This window comes from Nicotiana attenuata, unplaced genomic scaffold, assembly GCF_001879085.1.
Source record: "Nicotiana attenuata strain UT unplaced genomic scaffold, NIATTr2, whole genome shotgun sequence".
NCBI classification, from domain to species: domain Eukaryota; kingdom Viridiplantae; phylum Streptophyta; class Magnoliopsida; order Solanales; family Solanaceae; genus Nicotiana; species Nicotiana attenuata.
In genome coordinates this window covers 80,571-100,126 of record NW_017672950.1, presented here as the reverse complement: position 1 = coordinate 100,126, position 19,556 = coordinate 80,571, and the positions used below count along the sequence as shown (strand labels likewise).

Here is a 19,556-nt window from a genome sequence, read left to right as displayed (position 1 = left end):
AGATCGTGAGAGGAGTTTAGGTAGATTTTAGTGGATTCGGGCCTTTAACTACCATCTTCCGTATTCTGATGACTAGAGAGAGAGTACTGGGTGCTACGTTTGAGGAGGTGGTGGATATCACTCGTGAGATCGAGTCAGTTCACCGTAGAGAGCGAGACGAGAGGGAGGCCAAGAGGCCTCGTGGATCGGGCAGTTACAGTGGTGCTCCTTCGAGGGGCCAGTTCCAGCATGGTAGAGGTCGTTCTTTTAGGCCTGCTCAGTCGGCCCATCCAGAGTATCGTGGGGGATCTTCAGGCTGTGGTCATCATGGGCCCCAGCAGGGTCAGTCTTCACTCAGCGCCCTCCCAGCTCAGAGTTCATCTCATGCCCCATCAGCTCAGGGTTCTTCTGCACCGAGTGCATCTGCTAGTCACTCCGGTGCGAGGGGTTCCCTTCAGTCCCCATCTCCAGTACTGGGCAGCTGTTATGAGTGCGGAGAGTTTGGTCACTTGAGGAGGCAGTGCCCTCGCCTTCGTGGCAGACAACATCAGCAGAGGGGTCAGCCCTCGACTTCTGCTCCAGTTACTTCATCACCCGCCCAGCCAGCTAGGGGTGGAGATCAGGCAGCCAGGGGTCGTCCCAGAGGTGGAGATCGATCAGGCGGTGGCCAGGCTCGTTTCTATGCTATGCCGGGCAGGACAGATGCCATTGCTTCAGACGCTGTCATTACAGGTATTGTTTCAGTCTGCCACAGAGACGCCTCAGTATTATTTCATCCCGGTTCTACCTATTCATATGTGTCTTCATATTTTGCTCATCATTTGGGTACGTCCCGAGGGTTTCTTGCTTTACCTGTTCGTATCTACCCCGGTGGGCGATACTATTGTTGTAGACCATGTATACCGGTCATGTTTGGTGATTATTGGGGGTCTGGAGACCCGAGTTGATCTATTGCTATTGAGCATGGTGGACTTCGACGTTATTTTGGGCATGGATTGGTGATCTCCGTGTCACGCTATTCTAGACTTTCATGCTAAGACAGTCACTTTGGCTTGCCGGGTGTACCGCGGATCGAGTGGCGTGGTGTGACTGATTATATTCCTAGTAGAGTTATTTCTTTCTTGAAGGCCCAACGTATGTTGGGAAGGGTTGCCTTTCCTATTTGGCGTTTGTGAGGGACGTGGGAGCTGAGACTCCTAGCATTGATTCCGTTCCAGTTGTAAGGGATTTTCCCGATGTCTTTCCTGCAGACCTGTCGGACATGCCGCCGGACAGGGATATTGATTTCGGTATTGACCTGGTGCTGGGCACTCAGCCCATTTCTATTCCGCCATATCGTATGGCACCAGCGGAGTTGAAAGAATTGAAGGAGCAGCTTCAGGAGCTCCTGGATAAGGGGTTCATTCGGCCTAGTCTGTCACCTTGGGGTGCGCCAGTTCTGTTTGTGAAGAAGAAGGATGGCACAATGAGAATGTGCATCGATTATAGGCAATTGAACAAGGTAACAATTAAGAACAAGTATCCCCTGCCTCGCATTGATGATTTGTTTGACCAGCTTCAGGGAGCGAGGGTGTTTTCCAAGATTGATCTCCGTTCGGGTTATCACCAGTTGAAGATCAGGGATTCAGATATTCATAAGACTACTTTCAGGACTAGATATGGTCACTATGAGTTTCTTGTCATGTCTTTCGGGCTGACCAATGCCCCAGCAACATTCATGCATCTGATGAACAGTGTATTTCGGCCTTATCTGGATTCATTTGTCATAGTGTTCATCAATGATATTCTGGTATACTCGCGTAGTCAGGAGGAGCACGCGCAACATTTGCGAGTCGTATTGCAGAGATTGAGGGAGGAGAGGCTTTATGCAAAGTTCTCCAAGTGTGAGTTCTGGCTCGGTTCAGTGGCTTTCTTGGGACATGTGGTGTCCAGCGAGGGTATTCAGGTTGATTCAAAGAAGATAGAGGCGGTGCAGAGTTGGCCTACACCGTCCTCAGCCACAGAGATTCGTAGCTTCCTTGCGTTGGCAGGCTATTACCGCTCGTTTGTTCAGGGTTTTTCCTCTATTGCATCGCCCTTGACCAAGTTGACTCAGAAGGGTGTTTCATTTGTATGGTCGGACGAGTGTGAGGAGAGCTTTCAGAAGCTCAAGACAGCTTTGACCACAACTCCAGTATTGGTTTTGCCATCAGCTTCAGGTTCTTATACGGTATATTGCGATGCTTCGCGAGTTGGGATTGGTTGTGTTTTGATGCAGGAGGATAGAGTTATTGCTTATGCTTCTCGTCAGTTGAAGCCCCATGAGCAGAACTATCCCGTTCATGATTTGGAGTTAGCTGCTATAGTTCATGCATTGAAGATTTGGAGGTATTACTTGTATGGCGTATCTTGTGAGGTATTCACTGATCATCGCAGTCTTCAGCATTTGTTCAAGCAAAAGGATCTTAATTTGAGGCAGCGGAGGTGGCCAGAGTTACTTAAGGATTATGATATCACCATTCTGTATCACCCGGGGAAGGCCAATGTAGTGGCCGATGCTTTGACCCGAAAGGCGGTGAGTATGGGGAGCTTGGCATACATTCCAGTTGGGGAGAGGCCATTTGCAGTTGATGTTCAGGCCTTGGTCAATCGATTTGTGAGACTAGATATTTCAGAGCCCAGTCGGGTGTTGGCTTGTGTGGTTTCCCGGTCTTCCTTATACGACCACATCAGGGAGTGTCAGTATGATGATCCGCATTTGCTTGTCCTTAAGGACAGGGTTCAGCATGATGATGCCAGAGACGTGACCATTGGTGATAATGGTGTGTTGAGGATGCAGGGCCGGATTTGCGTGCCCAATGTGGATGGGCTTCGGGAGTTGATATTGGAGGAGGCCCATAGCTCGCGGTATTCCATTCATCCGGGTGCCGCGAAGATGTATCAGGATCTTAGGCAGCACTATTGGTGGCGGAGGATGAAGAGAGATATTGTGGAGTATGTAGCCCAGTGTCTTAGTTGTCAGCAGGTGAAATATGAGCATCAGAGACCGGGTGGCTTGCATCAGCAAATGGTTATTCCTGAGTAGAAGTGGGAGAGGATCACTATGGATTTTGTTACCGGACTCCCACGGCCTTTGAAGAAATTTGATGCTATTTGGGTGATTGTAGACAGGCTGACCAAGTCCGCGCACTTCATTCCGGTTTGTACTACTTATTCTTCAGAGCGGCTGGCAGAGATTTATATTTGGGAGATTGTTCGGTTGCATGGTGTCCCAGTTTCCATCATATCAGATTGGGGCACTCAGTGTACATCTCAGTTTTGGCAGACGGTTCAGCGAGAGTTGGGTACTCAGGTGCAGTTAAGCACAGCCTTTCACCCTCAGACGGACGGGCAGTCCGAGCGCACCATTCAGATATTGGAGGATATGCTACGCGCTTGTGTTATTGACTTCGGGGGGGGGGGGAGGGGGTCATGGGATCGGTTTCTACCGCTTGCAGAGTTTGCCTACAACAACAGCTATCATTCCAACATTCAGATGGCCCCGTATGAGGCCTTGTATGGGAGACGGTATAGATCTCCAGTTGGTTAGTTCGAGTCCGGCGAGGCTAGATTGTTGGGAACTGATTTGGTTCAGGATGCATTGGAGAAGGTGAAGGTGATTCAGGAGAGACTCCGTACAGCGCAGTCGAGGCAGAAGAGTTATGCGGACAAGAAGGTCCGAGATGTATCCTATATGATTGGTGAGAAGGTCTTGCTGAAGGTTTCAACCACAAAGGGTGTTATGAGATTCGGAAAGAAAGGGAAATTGAGTCCGCGGTTCATTGGGTCTTTTGAGGTACTTAGGAGGATTGGGGAGGTGGCTTATGAGCTTGCCTTTGCCACCTAGCTTGTCGAGCGTGCATCCAGTTTTTCATGTTTCTATGCTCCGGAAGTATATTGGAGACCCGTCCCATGTCTTGGATTTCAGTACAATTCAGTTGGAGGGTGATTTGACTTATGATGTAGAGCCAACAACCATTTTGGATTGTCAGGTTTGGAAGTTAAGGTCAAAGGATGTTGCTTCGGTAAAGGTGCAGTGGAGAGGTCGGCCCGTGGAGAAGGCTACCTGGGAGACCGAGCGGGATATGCGAAGCAGATATCCTCACCTATTTGAGGCTTCAGGTATGTTTCTTGACTCGCTCGAGGACGAGCGTTTGTTTAAGCTGGGGAGGATGTGACGATCCGACCCGTCGTCACGTGAGTTACTGCCCCGTTTTCCCCATTTTCTACTTCTTTATGCTTCATTATAAGAGTCTTGTGTGAACGAGTTGATTTGGATATGTTTTAGAAGGAAATGAGACACTTAGTCTCTTTAAGGAAGGTTTGTTTTGAAAAAGTCAACCGGATATTGACTTATGAGTTAGAGGGCTCGGATATGATTTTCGATGGTTCGGTTAGCTTCGGGGGGATGATTTGTGACTTAGGAGTGTGATAGGAAGTGTTTTTGGAGGTCCCGTGTAGAATTAGGCTTGAATTGGCGAAGTTAGTATTTTGGCGAATTCCGGTTGATAGGTGAGATTTTGATCCGAGGGTCGGAAATCGGAATGGAATTCCGAGAGTAGTTATAGCTTCGTTATGTGATTTGGGATGAGTGTGCAAAATTTCAGGTCATTCGGAGGTGATTTGGTTGGGTTTTTGATCGAATGCGTATTTCGGAAGTTTTTAAGGAACTTGGGCTTGAATTCGATGAGAAATGATGGTTTTAGTGTTGTTTCAGGTGTTTTTATGATAGGAACAAGTTTGAATGATGTTATAGGAGGTTTTGGTGCTTTTGGTTGAGGTCCCGGGGGTCTCGGGGTGATTTCAGATGGTTAACGGGAAGTTTTGGTTTGTGAAGTTAAGATTTTTTTGCAGTTGCTTCTGGTATTTTCGCTTCTGCGGAAATGGGACCGCAGAAGCGGTACCGCAGAAGTGAGATGTGAGCCGCAGAAGCGGCAGGTATCGCAGGTGCGAAGTGGCTGACCGCATCTGCGGAGTCGCAGATGCGACGAAGTGACCGCATATGCGGAGTTTGGAGAATTAAGGGGAACTGCAAACGCGGAGTTTTGTCCGCAGAAGCGGAAGGCGCAAGTGCGTAAATCCAACCGCAGAAGCAGAAATATCCGCAGAAGCGGTGCATTGACCGGAGAAGCGGGAGTCACAGATGCGGCTAAGGAGCCACAGATGCGGAAATGACTGGTCAGTGCTATTTAATTTCTCCTTCGCGAAATTTCAAAGGGTTTCATATTTTCACTTCGGACTTGGAGAATTTGGGCGAGTTGGAAGAGAGAAATCAAGGAACTTCTTTGAGGCAAGGATTTCTGAGTCAAAAACACAATTCTAAGGTGTTATTACATGAATTTAGACTGGAAAAAACTAAGGAATTAAGGAGTTAGAATGTTGGATGAGGGCTTGAAACTTAAGAGAGTTAAATGGGGATTTGAGGGGTCATTTGGACTCCGATTTTGGTAATCTTTATATGTATAGACTCGTGGCGAGATAAGGAGTCCGTTGATGTTAAATTTTTTGATTTTCGAGAAGTGGGCCCGAGGCTCATGTTTTGCTAATTTCGAGATTTTTGCTATTTTTCGATTGTTTTCGATTGGGTATTGTTCCATTGGTATATTGTGACGTATTCATTGTGGTTTTGATCAGATTCGACGCACGAGGAGGTCGATTTGAGAGGCAAGGGCATAACGAGCTAGGATTTTGGCCGGCTTGAAGTGAGTAATAGATGTAAATGATGTTCTGAGGGTTTGAAACCCCGTATTTGCACATCGTAGTGCTATATTGAGGTGACTTGCACGCCCGGTAGCGAGCGTGGGGTAGAGAACCATTGGGGATTGTGACTTGGTCCGTCCCGGTAAATGAATATACTGCGTATTTGACTGAAATTCACTTATTATCATTTTAATTGAGCTGATTACTATATTTGGGCTTCGTGCCAATTGATTGAATCCTTTAGGGATTGTTATTACTGGTTTCTTACCATTTCTACATATCATTGAACTCAGTCCTAGTATTTAATACTGTTTTGCAAACCCAGCCACCTTTTTCTTAAACTTGAAACTTAATTAATATTTTTAATGAAGTTTGGGCTGAATATTTCTATATTATTGTGCCCGAGGGGTTTATGTGATTTTGGACTGAGTTTGGGATCGGGCTGCGCGCTGCAGCGGTATTGTATTGATATTGATATGAGGTCGAGGGCCTAGTTGATGCCACAAGATGGCTTATTATTGCGCTTGGGCCGTAAGGGGCCCCTCCCGGAGTCTGCACACCCCCAGTGAGCGCCGTCGACGATAAATAAATGGAGCGGGCTGCACGCCGCAGCGGGTACTGGAGAGTACCGGTTTATGTGTTGCATTGCATATTTGATTGTCATTTACTTATTTATCTGTTGTGGTATTTCCATAATTGTTTTCATTGATTTACTGATTTTATACTACTTGGTAAGTTGCTGTATTTAAAGAATTACTTTGTGTCTATTCAGGATTTTTTATTCTCAGTCTTTATTTATGTTTATTACTCACTGGGTCGGAGTACTCACATTACTCCCTGCACCTTGCGTGCTGATCCAGGTACATCTGAGGCTGTGTGAGGATTTCTCTGCCTAGCAGCTTATCCGGGAATATCAAGGTAGCTGCATTTGACGTCCGCAGTCCTGATCTTCCTTCTATCTTATTGCTTCATTTTCGTATTTTCTAGAGAACGATATGTAGTAGGTGGATACCCATGTATTAGAGGCTCAGACTTGTGACACCGGATTCTTCGGGCCGTGTAGTAGTATTGATATTTGGGATTTCCGCATGTTTTAACTCTATTTCAGAACTTCAGTATCATGACTTAGTAATTTATTCATGTTAATTAATTCATGAACTGGATAAAAATGGTTAAGGTTATTAAATAGGTCGGGCTCGCCTAGCAGTGCGTTGGGCGCCATCACGACCGGTGGTGGGGTCGTGACAATATATCTGTATATATCATGAATAAAAAAAATAACTTGCTGAGCTATCATAAAGTCTTATATCCTTAAAGAAATTTTCATAACCACTAATAAAACACCATCAGAAATTAAAAGCTTGACTAGAAAATCTTGAGACTTCTACTGCCACTCTAGTATCATGCATCGTAACGTTGGCCGAGTAAATCCTTTTAAAAATTGAATTAAAATTTTTGTGTTTTTTCTAGATTCTCAAACCGATGAAAGTAGTTTGAGAAGAAGAACCATGATATACAAACATACAATTTTTATATAATATATAAATTGATTATACACTCATGATACACAAACACACTCTGGATATACTCAATATACACTATAAATACATAAATACGCTCAGGATACACTTAATATATATTAAGAATACATTTTCAAAATTTAGGATACGATGTATATGCATTTTTATTAGTTACATCACAATATATTTACAACTCTTATACAAAAATATAATACAATTATCTTGCATGTGTAACTTTATACGTGATCTTTTTCCAAGTAAAAGCGATATGTATACAATTTTTATATATTATATAAATAGAATATACACTCATGATATACAGACACACCCAGGATATACTTAATATACACTTTGGATATAAAAATATACTCAGCATACACTTAATATACACTAAGAATACATCGCCAAACTTAGGATACAATATATATACATGTTTTATACATCCGCATAACAATACATATACAACTTTTATACAAAAATGTAAGACAATTATCATCATGTATAACTTCATTTATATTTACATGTATATATATCTGTATATATTGTATAATTGTGTATATGCAATATTCAATAAAAAATTATAATACAAATACCATCTAGTTACCCCAGTAAACCCAAAATCCACTGTTGATACCCACTACAAAAGATCTTCACTCACAAAATACATTATGATCTAAAGAAAAAGAAGAAGAAGAAAAAGAAGAGAAAAGAAGAAATCACCTGTATAAAAAAGAATAACTTGCTGAGCTATCATAAAGTCTTATGTCCTTAAAGAAATTTTCCTAACCACCAATAAAACACCATCAGAAATCAAAAGTTTGACTAGAAAATCTTGCAACTTCTACTGCCACTCTAGTATCATGCATCGTAACGTTGGTCGAGTAAATCCTTTTAAAAATTGAATTAAAATTTTTGTGATTTTTCTAGATTCTCAAACCGATGAAAGTAGTTTGAGAAGAAGAACCATGCTATACAAACATACAATTTTTATACAATATATAAATTGATTATACACCCATGATGCACAAACACACTCTGGATATAATTAATATACACTTTAATAACATAAATACACTCAGGATACACTTAATATATATTAAGAATACATTTTCAAAACTTAGGATACGATATATATGCATTTTTATACGTTACATAACAATATATATACAACTTTTATACAAAAATTTAATACAATAATCTTGTATGAATAACTTTATACGTGATCTTTTTCCAAGTAAAAGAGATATGTATACATTTTCTTTTTATTATATAAATAGAATATACACGCATGATATACAGACACACCCAGGATACACTTAATATACACTTTGGATATAAAAATATACTCACCATACACTTAATATACACTAAGAATACATTGCCAAACTTAGGATACAATATATATACAAGTTTTATACATCACATAGCAATACATACACAGCTTTTATACAAAAATGTAATACAATTATCATGCACGTATAACTTCATTTATATTTACGTGTATATATATCTTTATATATAGTATAATTGCGTATATGCAATATTCAATAAAAAATTATAATACAAATACCATCTAGTCACCCCATTAAACCCAAAACCCACTGCTGATACCTATCACGACCCAATTCCCGCCCGGTCGTGATGGCGCCTCTCGTGAAGACAAGGCCAGCCAACAGAACAATCAACACTGCTTTTGACAATTTCTTAGCATAACAGGTTTAAACCATAGATACTGATTAATCATAAGTACGGAAATAGACGTAACATAACGGGGAAAAACCATCCCAAACTCAGCCCGATGATCGGGGTGTCACGAGTCACGAGCTACTACAGAGTTGATGAAAATACTACAAGTTTGGAAACACAGTCTGAAGATGAATAAAATATGCAGAAGATAAGGAAGAAACGGGGCTGTGGACGTCGACAACTACCTCGTCTCTCCTAGTCCGCCTGGTCTGGAAGGAAATCAGCGCTCAGGTACGAACTCAGTTGTGCCTGTCTCTGCACACATGGTGCAGGAAGTAATGTGAGTACTCTGACCCAGTGAGTAATCAAAATAAATAACGACTGAGAACATAAAATCCCACAAGGGCACAAATAATGCTATCTCAAGCAGCAACATCAGATAAACAGTAGAAACCAGTGAAAACATAGGAAGAAAATCTCTTTGAAAACAATTAATAAAACAAGTATGCTCAAGTAGTAACTCAGCCATTGTTACCTGACCGGTCAGCCATTGTTACCTGACCAACGCGTGTTACAATGCCATTGTTACCACTGGTCAGACATTGTTACCTGACTGGTCAGTCATCGTTACCTGACCAAACGCGTATAATAGTGTCATTGTTACCACTGTTCAATATTTAATCACTCTAGATGGGTACCCGCGCTCACTGTAGGTGTGCAGACTCCGGAGGGGCTCCTACTGCCCGAGCGCTATCAACAAGGCCTGAAAGCCTGAACAATATCAATATGAGGCCTGAAAGCCTGCTCACAATACACTCGAGGCCTGAAAGCCTCCTCACAATGCCCTCGAGGCCTGAAAGCCTCCTCACATCACTCAACATATCCTCACATATGGCCCTCGGCCTCAATCAGTCCAAAAATAATCGTAAGCCCCTCGGGCAATAGTAAAGAAACAATAATGCTCAGCTCAACAGTAGTTCAAATATCAGTTAGAACTCAAGGTTTGAGTAAAAATATAGCTGGGTTCATGAAACAGCGTAAATCACATGGACTGAGTTCAAATAATATCTCAAACAGTGAGGAAAACAGTGATGATAGTTCATAAAGAGTTCAACAGTCGGCAATAAGCCCCAAATATGGCAACAAGCCCAAATCATAGTGAAAACAACAAGTCATTGCTAATACGCAAATATCATCCGTACTGGACCAAGTCACAGTCTCCAGTAGTAAATGACCCCGCGCTCGTCATGGAATGCGTGTCTCATCTCAATATAGCACCAAGTTGTGCAAATCCGGGGTTTCAAACCCTCAAGACGTCATTTAAAATCATTACTCACCTCTAGCCGGCCAAAAGTCTAGCTCGCTATGCCTTTTCCCCTCGAATCGACCTCCTCGCGAGTCGAATCTGATCAAAACCACAAGGAATACATCACCATAGGCAAATGGGTCATAACCCAATCGAAAAGACTCGAAAAATATCAAAAATCACGAAGTTGGCAAAACCCGAGCCCCGGGCCCACTTCTCGAAAAATTACGAAATTCACATCTCCGGATTCCTCGTCTTGCCACGAGTCTATACATATCAAAATCATCAAAATCGGGGTCCATTTGACCCCTCAAATCCCTATTTTAAACTCTCTTAAATTCAAGCCCTAAACCACCATTTTTGACCTTTGATTCCTTGATTATTCAGTCCAAATTCATGTTTATACACCATAAAATCAAGCTCTAAGTCCAAGAGTTCATACCTGATAATAGCCCTCGAATCCCTCTTCAAAATCGCCTCAAAGCTCTCAAGGTTCGGAGTCCAAAATGTCACTCTTTCAAAAATTCGCGAAGAAGATGTTCTCACTTAACCTGCTAGTTATTTCCGCTTCTGCGGATAAATTCCCGCTTTTGCGCCTTCCGCTTATGCGGTCAACGTCCGCTCCTGCGGACCTTTCACTTAAGGCGACTTTCCGCTTCTGCGGTCCAACTTCGCATCTGCGGGACCGCTTAAGCGACCCAATGTCCCGCTTCTGCGGAACCTGACCTGGGCTCCTATCTCCGCTCCTGCGAGGCCCAGCTCGCTTCTGCGAGACCGCATCTGCGATCTCCTTTCCGCAGATGTGGAAACACCTGCTGCAACCAAAAACCTGCAATTTTCCAACTTCAAATTCCTTCCATTAGCCACCCGAAATCACCTCGAGGCCCCCGGGACCTCAACCAAAGTTACCAACACATCTTAAAACATTATTCAAACTTGTTCCAATCCTCAAAACACGTCAAACAACGCTAAAACCATTAAATCACATCGAATTCAAGCCTAAGTTTCTTCAAAACTTCCGCAATACGCATTCGATCAAAAACCCGACCAAAACATCTCCGAATGACCTGAAATTTTGCGCACACATCCAAAATTACCTAACGGAGCTGCTGCAACTCTCGGAATTCCATTCCGATCCTCGGATCAAAATCTCACCCACCAACCGGAATTTGCCAAAATACTAACTTCGCCAATTCAAGCCTAATTCTACACCGGACCTCCAAAACCAATTCCGATCACGCTCCTAAGTCACAAATCATCCCCCGAAGCTAACCGAATCACCGGAAATCACATCCGAGCCCTCTAACTAACTAGTCAACTTCCGGTTGACTTTTCCAAAACAAGCTTTCCTTAAAGAGACTAATGTCTTATTTCCTACCAAAACCAAACCAATCCAACTAGATTACCTCAAATACCGATAATAAAGCATAGAGAAACATAATATGGGGAAAACGGGGCGGTAACTCACGTGACGACGGGCCGGGTCGTCACATCCTCCCCAACTAAAACAAACGCTCGTCCTCGAGCGGGTCAAGGAACATACCTGGAGTCTCAAACAAGTGAGAATATCTGCTCCGCATCTCCCGCTCGGTCTCCCAAGTAGCCTCCTCCACGGGCCGACCTCTCCACTGCACCTTCACCGAAGCTCTATCCTTTGATCTCAACTTTCGAACCTGACGACCCAAAATAGCCACTGGCTCCACATCATAAGTCAAGTCATCATCCAACTGAACCGTGCTGAAGTCTAACACATGGGCCGGGTCTCCAACATACTTCCGGAGCATAGAAACATGAAATACCGGGTGAACTCCTGACAAGCTGGGTGGCAAAGCAAGCATGTAGGCCACCTNGCTCCTAAGTCACAAATCATCCCCCGAAGCTAACCGAATCACCGGAAATCACATCCGAGCCCTCTAACTAACTAGTCAACTTCCGGTTGACTTTTCCAAAACAAGCTTTCCTTAAAGAGACTAAATGTCTCATTTCCTACCAAAACCAAACCAATCCAACTCGATTACCTCAAATACCGATAATGAAGCATAGAGAAACATAATATGGGGAAAATGGGACGGTAACTCACGTGACGACGGGCCGGGTCGTCACAATACCCACTTCAAAAATCTTCACTCACAAAATATATTATGATCTAAAGAAGAAGAAGAAGAAGAAGAAGAAGAAGAAGAAGAAGAAGAAGAAAAGAAGAAATCACCTGTATAAAAAAGAATAACTTGCTGAGCTATCATAAAGTCTTATATTCTTAAAGAAATTTTCCTAACCACCAATAAAACACCATCAGAAATCAAAAGCTTGACTAGAAAATCTTGCAACTTCTATTGTCACTCTAGTATCATGCATCGTAACGTTGGTCAAGTAAATCCTTTTAAAAATTGAATTAAAATTTTTGTGATTTTTCTAGATTCTCCAACCGATGACGGTAGTTTGAGAAGAAGAACCATGATATACAAACATACAATTTTTATACAATATATAAATTTATTATACACTCATGATACACAAACACACTCTGGATATACTCAATATACACTTTAAATACATAAATACACTCAGGATACACTTAATATATATTAAGAATACATTTTCGAAACTTAGGATACGATGTATATACATTTTTATATGTTACATAACAATATATATATACAACTTTTAAACAAAAATAATAATACAATAATCTTGTATGAATAACTTTATACGTGATCTTTTTCAAAGTAAAAGAGATATGTATACATTTTCTTTGTATTATATAAATAGAATATTGTGACGACCCGACCCGTCGTCTCATGAGTTACAGCTCCGTTTCCCCCATTTTATGCTTCTTCATGTTTCGTTATCGGTATGTGGTGTGTTAGAGTTGATTTGGATTGGTTTTGATAAGAAATGAGACACTTAGTCTCTTTAAGGAAGGCTTAAGTTGGAAAAGTCAACCGGATGTTGACTATTGTGTTACAGGGCTCGAATTTGAATTCCGATGATTCGGTTAGCTTCGGGGGGTGATTTATGACTTAGGAGTGTGATCGGAATTTATTTTGGAGGTCCGGTGTAGAATTAGGCTTGAATTGGGGAAGTTAGTATTTTGGCGAATTCCGGTTGATAGGTGAGATTTTGATCCGAGAGTCGGAATGGAATTCCGTGAGTTGCTGTAGCTTCGTTAGGTGATTTGGGATATGTTCTAAATTTGAGGTCATTCGGACGTGGTTTGGTCGGGTTTTTGATCGAAAGTGTATTTCGGAAGTTTTTAGAAAATTAGGCTTGAATTCGATGAGTTTTGGGTAATTTGATGTCGTTTGAGGTGCTTTGATGATTGGAACGAGGTTGAATAATGTTTTAAGATGCGTTGGTGCTTTTGGTTGAGGTCCCAGGGGCCTCGGGTGTGTTTCGGGTGAGTTTTGAGCGAGTATGGACATCCCGGAACTTAGAAAATGGATGGGGCAGACATTTTCGCCCGGGGCGGTCCTATTAGCGCGGGGCGCGCTGGCCTTGTGCTGGGCGCGTAAAAGTGACGGCGGCCGTGTTCATGAAGATCTGCAGGTCGCTGGTCCTACTTCGGAAGCTCATATCTTTTGATCTACAAGGAACTTTGAGTTGGTTCAAAAACGAAAGTTGTAACCCTTCGTGTCTAGTTTCCAGAAAGGTATAGATATCGCAATTTGGACATCTGTAGCAAAAGTTATGACCAAAATACTAAAGCCTGTCACTGCAGTCAAAGTTGGCGCGACCGCGTTCGTCTTAGCGCGGACCGCACTGCGGACCGCGGTCATTTTTGCACGGCCGCGGAGGTGAAAATCTGGGGCTACTCTATAAATACGAGGTTTTGGGTTTTTTTTTTGATATTTTGACCTAGAGAGCTCGGATTTTGGCGATTTTTCGAAGGTTTTTCAAGAAACTCATCGGGGTAAGTGATTCTAACTCACATTTGGCTAAAGTACATGAATCTATCATTGAATTCATCATTTATTTCATGATTTGGGATGGAATTTGGGGAGAAAATTGGTGAAATCTTGCAAAATATAAAATGATGATTTGAAGGACCAAATGGTATCGGAATTGGATAATTTTGATATGTATAGACTTGTGGCGAGATGAGGAATCCATTGATGTGAATTTTATAATTTTTCGAGAAGTGGGCCCGAGGCTCGGGTTTTGCTAGTTTCGAGATTTTTGCTATATTTTGATTGTTTTCGATTGGGTACTGTTCCCTTGGCATATTGTGATGTATTCGCTCTGATGTTGGATAGATTCGATGCGCGTGGAGGCCGATTTGAGGGCAAAGGCGTCGCGAGCTAGAGATTTCACCGGTTCGAGGTGAGTAATGATTGTAAATGATACCCTGAGGGTTTGAAACCCCGGATTTGCACCCATAGTGCTATATTGAGGTGACTTGCACGCCAGATAGAGAGCGTGGGGTAGATCACCATTGGGGATTGTGACTTGGTCCGTCCCGGTTGTTGATTTTACCGCGTATTTCGCTATGACTTGTTGTTTTTCACTAGGACTTGGGCTTATTGCCATATTTGGGGCTTATTGCCGACTGTTTGAACTCCCTATGGGCTATCATAACTGTTTTCCTCACTATTTGAAATATTATTTGAACTCAGTCCATTGTCATTACACTGTTTCATGAACTCAGCTATATTTTCACTCAACCTCGAGTTTTAACTGATATTTGAACTACTATTTGAGCTGAGCATTATTGTTTCTTTACTGATGCCCGTGGGGCTTATGATTATTTTTGGACTGATTGAGGCCGAGGGCCATATGTGAGGATATGCTGAGTGATGTGAGGAGGCTTTCAGGCCTCGAGTGTATTGTGAGGAGGCTTTCAGGCCTCGAGTGTGCTGTGAGAAGTCTTTCAGGCCTCATGTTGATATGTACAGGCTTTCAAGCCTTATGTTGATATAACGCTTGGGCTGTAGGAGCCCCTCCGGAGTCTGCACACCCACAGTGAGCGCGGGTACCCATTTAGAATTGGACAGTGGTAACAATTGCACTGTCATACGTGTTTTGGTCAGGTAACAATGGCTGACCAGTGGTAACAGTGGCACTGAAACACGCGTTGGGTCAGGTAACAATGGCTGACCGGTCAGGTAACAATGACTGACTAGTAACGAATTTCATGCCCGAGGGGCGAACTTTTATGTGTTCATCTTGCATACTTACTTGCATTATTACCTTCTATGCTGTGGTATTTGTGCCCGAGGGGCGGATTTTCTGCATTAATCAGCACTAACTATTTTGAACAGCTTTCGTAATTATTGAAAGGACCATTTTCAAAAGAGATTTGAACTGAGCCGAAACATTTCTAAAGAGTTCTCTGATCTCACTATTTTTCTCGAAAATTGTACCCGGCTTCTGTACAGCCCGTTGGTTGCTTTACGTGATTTCTTGCTGCTCAGTTATTATTTACTTCTATTACTCACTGAGTTGGAAGTACTCACTTTACTCCCCGCACCTTGCGTGCAGTTGCAGGTATCGTTCACCCGGTAGCGGGTTATTAGCGGATTGAAGGTATTATTATTGTAGCTGAGCAAGGTGACCGCCAGCGTTCGCGGCACCGGATGTTGTCTTTTGTTTTCCAGAAATTTTACTTGTATATATTTATTGGCCTGTAGTTGTGTTAAGGTTTCTTTAGATGCTCGTGACTTGTGACACCCCGGTCGAGTTGTGTTGGGTTGTACATACTGGTTATTATTGTCGTTAAGCTATATTCACCTATTCGTTTATGTTTAATAAATATTAAAGAGACGATTTGGGTTAGTTGGCTGGCCTTGTCTTCACTAGAGGCGCCATCACGACCGGGTTTGGAAATTGGGTCGTGACAAATATATACGCATGATATACAGACACACCCAGGATACACTTAATATACACTTTGGATATAAAAATATACTCAGCATACACTTAATACATATACAACTTTTATACAAAAATGTAATACAATTATCATGCATGTATAACTTCATTTATATTTACATGTATATATATCTTTATATATTGTATAATTGCGTATATGCAATATTCAATAAAAAATTATAATACAAATATCATCTAGTCACCCCATTAAGCCCAAAACCCACTGCTGATACCCATTTCAAAAGATCTTCATTCACAAAATACATTATGATCAAAAGAAGAAGAAGAAGAGAAAAGAAGAAGAATCACCTGTATAAAAAAGAATAACTTGCTGAGCTATCATAAAGTCTTATTTCTTTAAAAAAAAAAAATTCTAACCACTAATAAAACACCATCAGAAACCAAAAGCTTGACTAGAAAATCTTGCGACTTATACTGCCACTCTAGTATCATGCATCGTAACGTTGGTCGAGTAAATCCTTTTAAAAATTCACATACAATTTTTATATAATATATAAATTGATTATATACTCATGATACACAAACACACTCTGGATATACTCAATATACATTTTAAATACATAAATACATACAGGATACACTTAATATATATTAAGAATACATTTTCAGAACTTAGGATACGATGTATATACATTTTTATACGTTACATAACAATATATATACAACTTTTATACAAAATGTCACGACCCAGATTTTCCACCCTCGGGGGTCGTGATGGCGCCTACTCGTGGTAGCTAGGCAAGCCAAGAACCTTTGCAATCATTAACCCGTCTTGTTTTAAACATGATTAAACAATTAAATTATCAATGGATAAGTAGTTAAAATACAACGAAAAGTAAAATTTAGCGGAAGTCGGAACTAAATATAGAAACAACGTCTAGAAGGCCAATACAAGTCTCTACCCAGCACCTGGTATCACAACAATACACGGACTGTCTAGGATTACTACAAATAAGAGTTTGAAATAAAGGACATAGTCTGTCTCGAATACAAATGTCAACAGAACATGAAAGCTGAGAGAACAGACGCCGGGCCTTCGGATGCGAGCAAGGCTACCTCGGAGTCTCGTGGACTGAAGGTCAGCTCCCTGACTACTACTGCGTACCGTAAGCTGCTCCGACACCTGGATCTGTGCAAAAGAGCACAGAGTGTAGCATCAGCACAACCGACCCCATGTGCTGGTAAGTGCCTAGCCTAATCCCGACGAAGTAGTGACGAGGCTAGACCGGACTACCACATAAACCTGTGCAGTTATATATACATATACAACGGAATCGAAATACAGAGACAAGTAATCAATATGGGAAGGGGGAGCATGCTAGGGGAAATAAAAATTTCAAGTAAAAGACGTCTAGTAACGAAGGAATTAACACAACTCAGACATTAATAAAGAGACAGAAAGCAACAAGTGCAAGGCATCACCCTTCGTGCTTTTACTCTCATCCTCACCAAACAATGATATAATAAAATGTGCACGGCATCACCCTTCGTGCTTTTACTCTCTTTCCTTACATATAATCAATAGAATCGGCACGGATGGTACATCGTGCGGCACGACATCACCCTTCGTGCTTTACTTTCTTTCCTCACCATAAGCAAACAATGCACGGCATCACCCTTCGTGCTTTACACTCTTTCCTCACAATAAACAAACAATGCACGGCATCACCCTTCGTGCTTTAACACTCTTCCTCACCCAAACAACAATCACAAACAAGGGTTTGAGGAGGCAAAGGCGTCGAGAGCTAGAGATTTTCACGACGTTCGAGGTGAGTAATGATTGTAATATTACCCTAGGGGATTTGCACCTATATGGCTATATTTCGAAGTTGACTGCACGCCGATAGACCGAGCGGGGGATAAGAGCACACGTGGGGAGATTTGTTAGACTTGGTCCGTCCCGGGTTGTTGACTTTACCGCGTATTGTCGCTATGGGACTGTTGTTTTTTTCACTAGGACTATGGGCTTATTGCCATATTGGGGCTTATTGCCGACTGTTTGAACTCCTAATGAGCTATCATCACTGTTTTCCTCACTATATGAAATATTATATTTGAACTCAGTCCATTGTCATTAACCTGGTTTCCAATGAAACTCAGCTATATTTTTCACTTTCAAACCTCGTCAAGGTTTAACTGATATTTTGGAACTACTATTTTGAGCTTTGAGCATTATTGTTTTCTTTACTGATGCCCGAGGGGCTTATGATTATTTTTGGACTGATTGAGGCCGAGGGCCATATTGCGAGGATATGCTGAAGTGATGTGAGGAGGCTTTTCAGGCCTCGAGTTGTATTGTGAGGAGGCTTTCAGGCCTCGAGTGTGCTGTTGAGAAGCTTTCAGGACCTGCATGTTTGGATATGTACAAGCCTTTTCAGGCCTTGTTGATATACGCTTGCTGTAGGAGCCCCTCCGGAGTCTGCACACCCACAGTGAGCGCGAGTACCCATTAGAATTGGAGCAGTGGTACAATGACACTGTCATAACGTGTTATTGGTCACGGTAGACAATGGCTGACCAGTGGAACAATGGCACTGAAAACACGTTGGGTCAGGTAACAATGGCTGCTGACCGGTCAGGTAACAAGAGTCATATGTTATTTGTTTCACCGTGGATGTAATGAATTGCTTTGGTTCCAGACATCAAAATGTGCGTGGCTGTCGATTTTTGATCATAGTGACTTGAGGTGTTTCATGTGTAACAGTGTTTCGATATGATCGCGCATTGTAGCGCGGCTACGTAGAGTTATGACCCTTCGAGGTAGATTCAGCTGTTCTATTTCTACGATGTGAGACGGGGTCTCAGCCTTGTGTTGTGATGGTACTGATGAGCTTGAGGTACAACTCTTTCGTTTGAGTCATTTTTCATGATTTGAGGATGTTCAGACCGTTTCTTATTGGTGCGTGTATTATGCAAGTGGTGGCTTAGGCCAGTATCGAGGTGTCATATCACTAGAGTGGTGTGATGGGTTCGAGGTTATCGTTGGGGTCATTAATGAATACGAACATATTTGATTTCAGCTTGTTAGAAGGATAATATCGAGGTTCGGCTCGGAAATCTGTTGGGGTATTAGTCAAGAGGGGAGTGGTTTCATGAGTGGTTGATCCGAGAAATGGTTATGGTTTGCTGCGTGTCTCATGTATCGTTGGCAGTATATGGAAGTGTTGGAATAAGACTTTAGCTAATAAGGGATTTTCTAGCGGTATTTGGTGTTTGTGGGCAACTGCAGTGAATAGGAGTTATCGTTTCGAGTGCTTGGATTATGTGGTATATCATATGATTTCACCTGAGGTTGCAGGTATGGGTTATTACAGCTGCTTCGAGACTATTCAAAGTATAGGTGTGAGGTTTTGATCGTATTGATGGTTTCAGAAGTGAAAAGGTAGATCTACGATTTATGGGCCAGACTGGATTATGTAATTTCGGTTAAAATGTGTTATCGGACCTATATGAGATAG

The 19,556-nt window shown here is 42.1% G+C and overlaps 1 protein-coding gene across 1 annotated transcript; it reads left to right on the top strand.

Moving 5' to 3' along the window:
* The first annotated feature begins 1,450 nt into the window (after positions 1-1,450).
* Positions 1,451-5,172, top strand: LOC109215013 (RNA-directed DNA polymerase homolog). Its single transcript, XM_019379008.1, has 2 exons — positions 1,451-1,864; positions 5,053-5,172. Exons 1-2 carry the CDS (start codon positions 1,451-1,453, stop codon positions 5,170-5,172), a joined length of 534 nt encoding a protein of 177 aa, XP_019234553.1.
* Positions 5,173-19,556: the final 14,384 nt, after the last annotated feature.

Bases quoted from the DNA above. Each gene is read 5' to 3' on its own strand.
- LOC109215013 (XM_019379008.1), top strand. From the start codon at position 1,451: ATGTGCATCGATTATAGGCAATTGAACAAGGTAACAATTAAGAACAAG. The intron at 1,865-5,052 runs GAGTTCTGGCTC...TTTTGTCCGCAG, and splicing joins ATGCAAAGTTCTCCAAGTGT to AAGCGGAAGGCGCAAGTGCG.